The sequence below is a fragment of the Crassostrea angulata genome, chromosome 2 (genome assembly GCF_025612915.1).
Source record: "Crassostrea angulata isolate pt1a10 chromosome 2, ASM2561291v2, whole genome shotgun sequence".
Classification (NCBI taxonomy): Eukaryota; Metazoa; Mollusca; class Bivalvia; order Ostreida; family Ostreidae; genus Magallana; species Magallana angulata.
In genome coordinates, this window is record NC_069112.1 from 1951116 (window position 1) to 1956640 (window position 5525).

General features: G+C 32.9%; 1 protein-coding gene across 1 annotated transcript; it reads right to left on the minus strand.

Moving 5' to 3' along the window:
• Nucleotides 1-447: 447 nt before the first annotated feature.
• Nucleotides 448-2657, minus strand: LOC128171397 (adrenocorticotropic hormone receptor-like). Its single transcript, XM_052837193.1, has one exon. It carries the CDS (start codon nucleotides 2638-2640, stop codon nucleotides 1624-1626), a length of 1017 nt encoding a protein of 338 aa, XP_052693153.1. The 5' UTR covers nucleotides 2641-2657; the 3' UTR covers nucleotides 448-1623.
• Between the last annotated feature and the right edge of the window lie 2868 nt (nucleotides 2658-5525).

Genomic DNA, 5525 nt, shown 5'->3' on the forward strand with positions numbered 1-5525 from the left:
CTTTTGGATGTTTGTTTTTTATTTGTAATTAAGATATATATGTTGATAAACAGCGTCTGTCACTTTGAAAATTGAGTAACACTTCTTCTTTTCTGGGTTTTTGTTTAGTATCCGTTGATATTTTCATAGTTAAAATAGGTATAAAGTCGTCGATGATTTCAAGATACTTTTATTAAGAGTAATTATTTGCTTTTAACAATAAATTTAAGGGAAGGGTGATAGTTTGTTTTGCAACTATCGTTACTTTTTGAATTGAAATCATAAAACCAATTAAAACTCACCCCTCATTTCTTATATTACTCGTTCTTTCTCTCTCTCTCTTCGTTTTTTTTTTTTGGTTACAGTTTCAAATGAATCAATCATTATTCTTTACTGGTTTTTTGTTGTATTCATTAAACTAGGTGAATACTATCAGAAAAAACACATGTAAAACAAAACATACACGAATTTAATAATTCTAAGCACGAGACAATTAATTATAGTAAATTGTAAACAATGAATATATTTGATGGCAAACACTTGCTCTGTATCCACAAAACATAATTACAAAAAAGAAGAAGAATTTGATGTGCTTTTTTAACACCGCAAAACTACCATAATGTTGGATGAATAATATATATTTATATATCATATCCTTAAAATTCTTCACTGAAAATTACCATTATGTTTTGGTGATTGTCTATTGACTCAACATACTTATTCTATATCACCAATCGTTTTCATTCTAATAGGAAAAACCTTTCTGGGATCGTTTTGAATAGAACAAATTAAGAAAATCATTCTTCTGTCACATCGTTAAAAGTCCAATCATGCCATCCCAATTCTATTTACTCCGTTTTAGTTTTTGAAAAGACATTACTATCAACATGGCACAACAAATGATCACAATTATATCAATTAATCAAACTCGTTTCAATAAAAAAAAAATGTTTTTTTTTTTTTTAATAAATACATTTATAAAAGTTACTGAACACAGGTGCGCGTGCTAGCGTGGGCGTGTCGAGTGGCAGTTCAAAAACTGTTGATGAGTGAGTAGGTTGAGTGCCAAATTACAACAGACTATACCATCCCACCCCTCCAAAAGTATAACATTCAATGAAGTGTCAGTTTTGTTTTACATGAATTTTTTCTTCTTTTTTTTTTAGAATAAGTATATAAAAGTAAATATAGTTACATTGTAGAAATTCATTGTATTTGAACCTCTCTTAGATTACCGCAAGGAAACTGATACTGTACTTTTTTATCATTTGATTGTATATACTTGTGTATATCATCATTATCTTTATTTAATTTTTAGTTACTATAGGTCAATAAATTTCTTTTACAAGTCATAGTTTTGTGCCTATTATGTAGAGCTTGCAATAAGGAACATCTGAACCTAGATTGATACATCAGAAAAAATGAGAAAATTACATAAGACATACAACTATAACATAATAGGACGCACATAAAATACTCTACGTATGACATTATAACAATTATCAAAGCTTTCCATCTTGTGTTCTACAGTGAGAACAAAAACAATACCGTACATAATATTCAATTTTTTTTTTGTTTACACAACATTAGTACCGTCTGAGTCAAGTTCGCTGTTCCAAAAGGTAGTATGAACAACATTGGTGTCTAAGGAACTGTCTCGCTTTTTGTATTCATACTGGATTGTGGCGGATTTTTGGTTGAGCTGCGTTTGCATGCGCAGCTGAGCGGTGTTATCCAGTAAATGAACGGGTTACTGGCATAGTTTACAAGAAATGCAACGATGCCGATATTGAGAATGACGTCATAGTATTCCATCGGCCAGATATTGTTATCAAACGATTCGAAAATAGATACCACGTCAAAGATAAGGTAAGGGATCTGTGACAGAATGAACGTAATGACAATGATGTAGACGATCTTGGTCATGTGCGGGAACTGTTTGGTGCTCTTTGTATGTCTGCCCTCAACGGTAGACAGTTTCTTTAACTTGTATACTTTAGAGCAATGGAAAAATATCAAAGTAATGAACGAGATCCCAATGATGGGGACCGTTATAAACCCGTAATATGTCGGAATTAAGATGAAATCTGGGCATCGAGAGAGGTCCGTCATGATGATGGCGTACGCCAGGTTGACGATGGCCACAATGACGAAAGTTATAACCGCCCGGATGACCACGGTTCTCGGTGTATGTTTATCCATATAAACAAACGGATTGGTGACCAACACATACCTCTCGTAGGCCAAATACATGATGTTCCAACAGGAGCTCAGGTAGGGAGTGTTATTCAGGACAAAAATGATCACACATAATTCCGCCGAAAAAACTCCTTTCTTCATGAAGTAGAACTCGTTAGGGAAGTAGATAAACTCCCGTATGGTGAATACGACCAGACACATGATGTCTGTGATCGCTAGGACCAGGATAGACATATGGGATGTCTTCTTGTACAGCTTTCCTCTAATCAGCGACACGATTACGGCCAAATTACCCAGAATTCCTATCACTGCAATGCAGATTGCAGAGATGGATACAGGGCATAGATACGGGAACCCGTCTGAACACGGCCAGGTATAATCAGACGAGAAATACCCGTACTCGGATTCATAGTCGTAGGCATAGAGGTGGTCGCCTGTTCCGTTCTCAGAGGAGTTGGCCATCTCTGCAATCAGTAGCAATTGCTTGACATTAAACTACAGCCGTAAGGATGACAATCAGTAAATATATATTCTTCTGAGTGTGAGCTGGGCGTGTTATTCGCGGAGGCAATTTCGAGTTAACAGGTAGTTGTCAAGGATTCTAAAGCATGTTCCAGTATTTCCTTCTTTGAAAGTATGTGCAAACATGTACACATAGTATAAACGATGTGATCGAAACGTTACAGAACAAAACGAAAAAGAAAATATTTAAAGAATTAATCTTTATTTCATTAAAAAAAATCATCAAGAATATTTTAACTCATTTCTTTTAATCAGACCTTATATACCTGTACATGTTTCACTTTAAACATGGATGTTATTATCATGGTAATTCTAAACCATACGTTTTGGTGGTTGGTGGTTGGAATATTATACCAGGGGCCAGTATTTTTTTTTTCAGTGTTATTATATGCATTATAATCTAACTTGTAATCTAATTTGTAATGATTCAGCTCTACGAAGGAATATGTTGATAATATCTAGAAAATGCATATCAATAAGCGATTGTTTTTAATGATTACATTGAAAAGTTTGTTTTGTATAATTGTTTGGAAAATGTATTGAAATTGAAATTAAGATTGCTCCGTTAATGCGAAATTTAAAAAAAAACAAATGTTAAGACGAAACAGAACTGTTAAAAAATTATCGGTAACAGATAGCTGGTTGTTCAGAATTAGATTTTATAGTATTCTTGCGATTTTGAAAAACAAAATGAATATGAACGTTGAAAGCATTATGGTCATTATAACATTGATGGATTATTAACTAAAACTTTGAACTTTAGAAGTCAATTTCTTTTAAATTGGGCCATTGATGACTGGACAAATAAAAAGCTAGTTGTTTGTCTGCTGATTTCTACAAAATAGAGCGGAGAACACTGATCGTGTCAAAAGCAATTTTATATCATAACATGGGCTTTTAGGTGCTTTTTTTAAATCATTCGATACATAAACATATAAATGAGAGATTATTTTTTTTTATTGAAATGCAATCGAAACTAATTTCGCTAAAGAGTAATCTATTTGTGAACGTGTACCTTTCGTAGTGAAAAGTCTGCATCCGATATGAGATACAATTTATCAGATAAGTGTTGTAAATTCCATATACGGGTGTAAATGATTTGTTGGTGTACAGACAATCTGTGTTAAAAGCTATACGTTTCATTTGACGTTGAAAAGAGAGTTAATATAATATTTCACATCGACGACTTCACCGTCAATCTATCACACTTGGTTCTATTAATCATAACCAACAAGCAACTGACGCTGGTTTTATTTATTAGCAATCTGAGAAATAATAATTTGCACTTATCAGTGGTAAAAGTAAGCATTAATTCAGAGATGATTAACGCCCATTTAATTAATTACGATTCCTCGTTCTGATTGATTGCTGCCACCTGGGTGTATTGGATCCCTTTTTATTATAGACGCTCAGTCGGCTGATCAGAAAATGTTATACGCTGAATAATTGTTGATTAATTTGTCGTGTGTTTCAATGTTTGAAATACAATGGACAGAATCTACCCCAACTTTGTGTCGATGTCTGCTTGTAAAAGAACCTGACAGAATATAACACTACACACATCTTGTGTGTCATGTGCCATCAGTTACTAGCGTGTGTGTTTGTTGTCTTCCTATCATTATACTTATAAATGACACTAATTTGTAAATATAAGATTTACATCTGTCATGTAATGGGGGAGTACTGAATGTGTGTTTAAGCTTGTTTGGATGTACAGGATCTGTCTATTCTTCCTTTTTTAAGAACTGATTTTAGTTTCTGACTTTTACGTTTGACACAATGGACAAAACTCTATATGTAGGTCTTGCAGTTATGTATTTCAATGCTAATGCACTTAAGTTTTTTTTAAAAAAAAATTCTTTTTTTGTCGTTTTTTGTTTTTGTTTCCGTTTTTTTTTTTTGCTTGTTTTGTTTTATTTGATCGTTCTGATTTTTAAAGGGGGGGGGGGGGTCCTGACTAAGGCACCTGCCTCAAGTTTTAGGTAAATTATTCACGCGGGTAGGTTAAGGAAATTTCTAGTTTTATGATCGTCGATATTATGATCCTTTTTAAAACTGTTTATATTCATGAAAACAGCGCTTATTATTAATATCAAGTAAATGTGCTGACCAAGATATTATATTTCTACATTGGAATCCAGTCGATCTTTTAAGCTATCGTGCCAAGTTAACACGTGACAATTAAAAATAAATCACTTTCTTACCTTATAGTCTGTCCAAAGATATTTATGCAGCACATTTTGACAAATTTTAATAAAAAATATAACTACTTGTGAAAGAGGTGCAATTGATTATCATCTTACACTCGGAAAAATTCACAGGAATGAAAACAGATTCCTTACGGAGATTTATAATGGGGAACTTTTCTCTATTCGGAATACACTCGGAATACATCGCGCAATTTTACAATATTATCATCTGGGCTTGTTGCAATACAAAACCCGTATACATCACATTTTTTTTAGCATTGTATTGAAACGTGATAAGCTAACAAGGCCGTTTCGACTGAGAAATATTGGAATTTTTTTTATACTTTTGAATGAACATCGTTTGAACCCTAAGGTTTTATAAATATTATGCAATTAAACAAAATGTAAATCAAGGATATCTTGGGACAGAGTATAACAAAAAATCAAAAAGTGTAAAAATACCTCGAAGTTCATTTGTATGTATGATACAATGATTCGATCGGCAATGAGGTTGTGTTTATAAGTATTACTGCTAGAATCCTATTATTAATCGCATCAAATAAATATTGTCATTATTTATCGGAAATCTCCTCAAGTTTTTCAATTCCTTAGAAAATACTACGTATTTTTCATTCA

Excerpts from the sequence above, each read along its gene's own strand:
- LOC128171397 (XM_052837193.1), bottom strand. The coding sequence starts at position 2,640 with ATGGCCAACTCCTCTGAGAACGGAACAGGCGACCACCTCTATGCCTAC.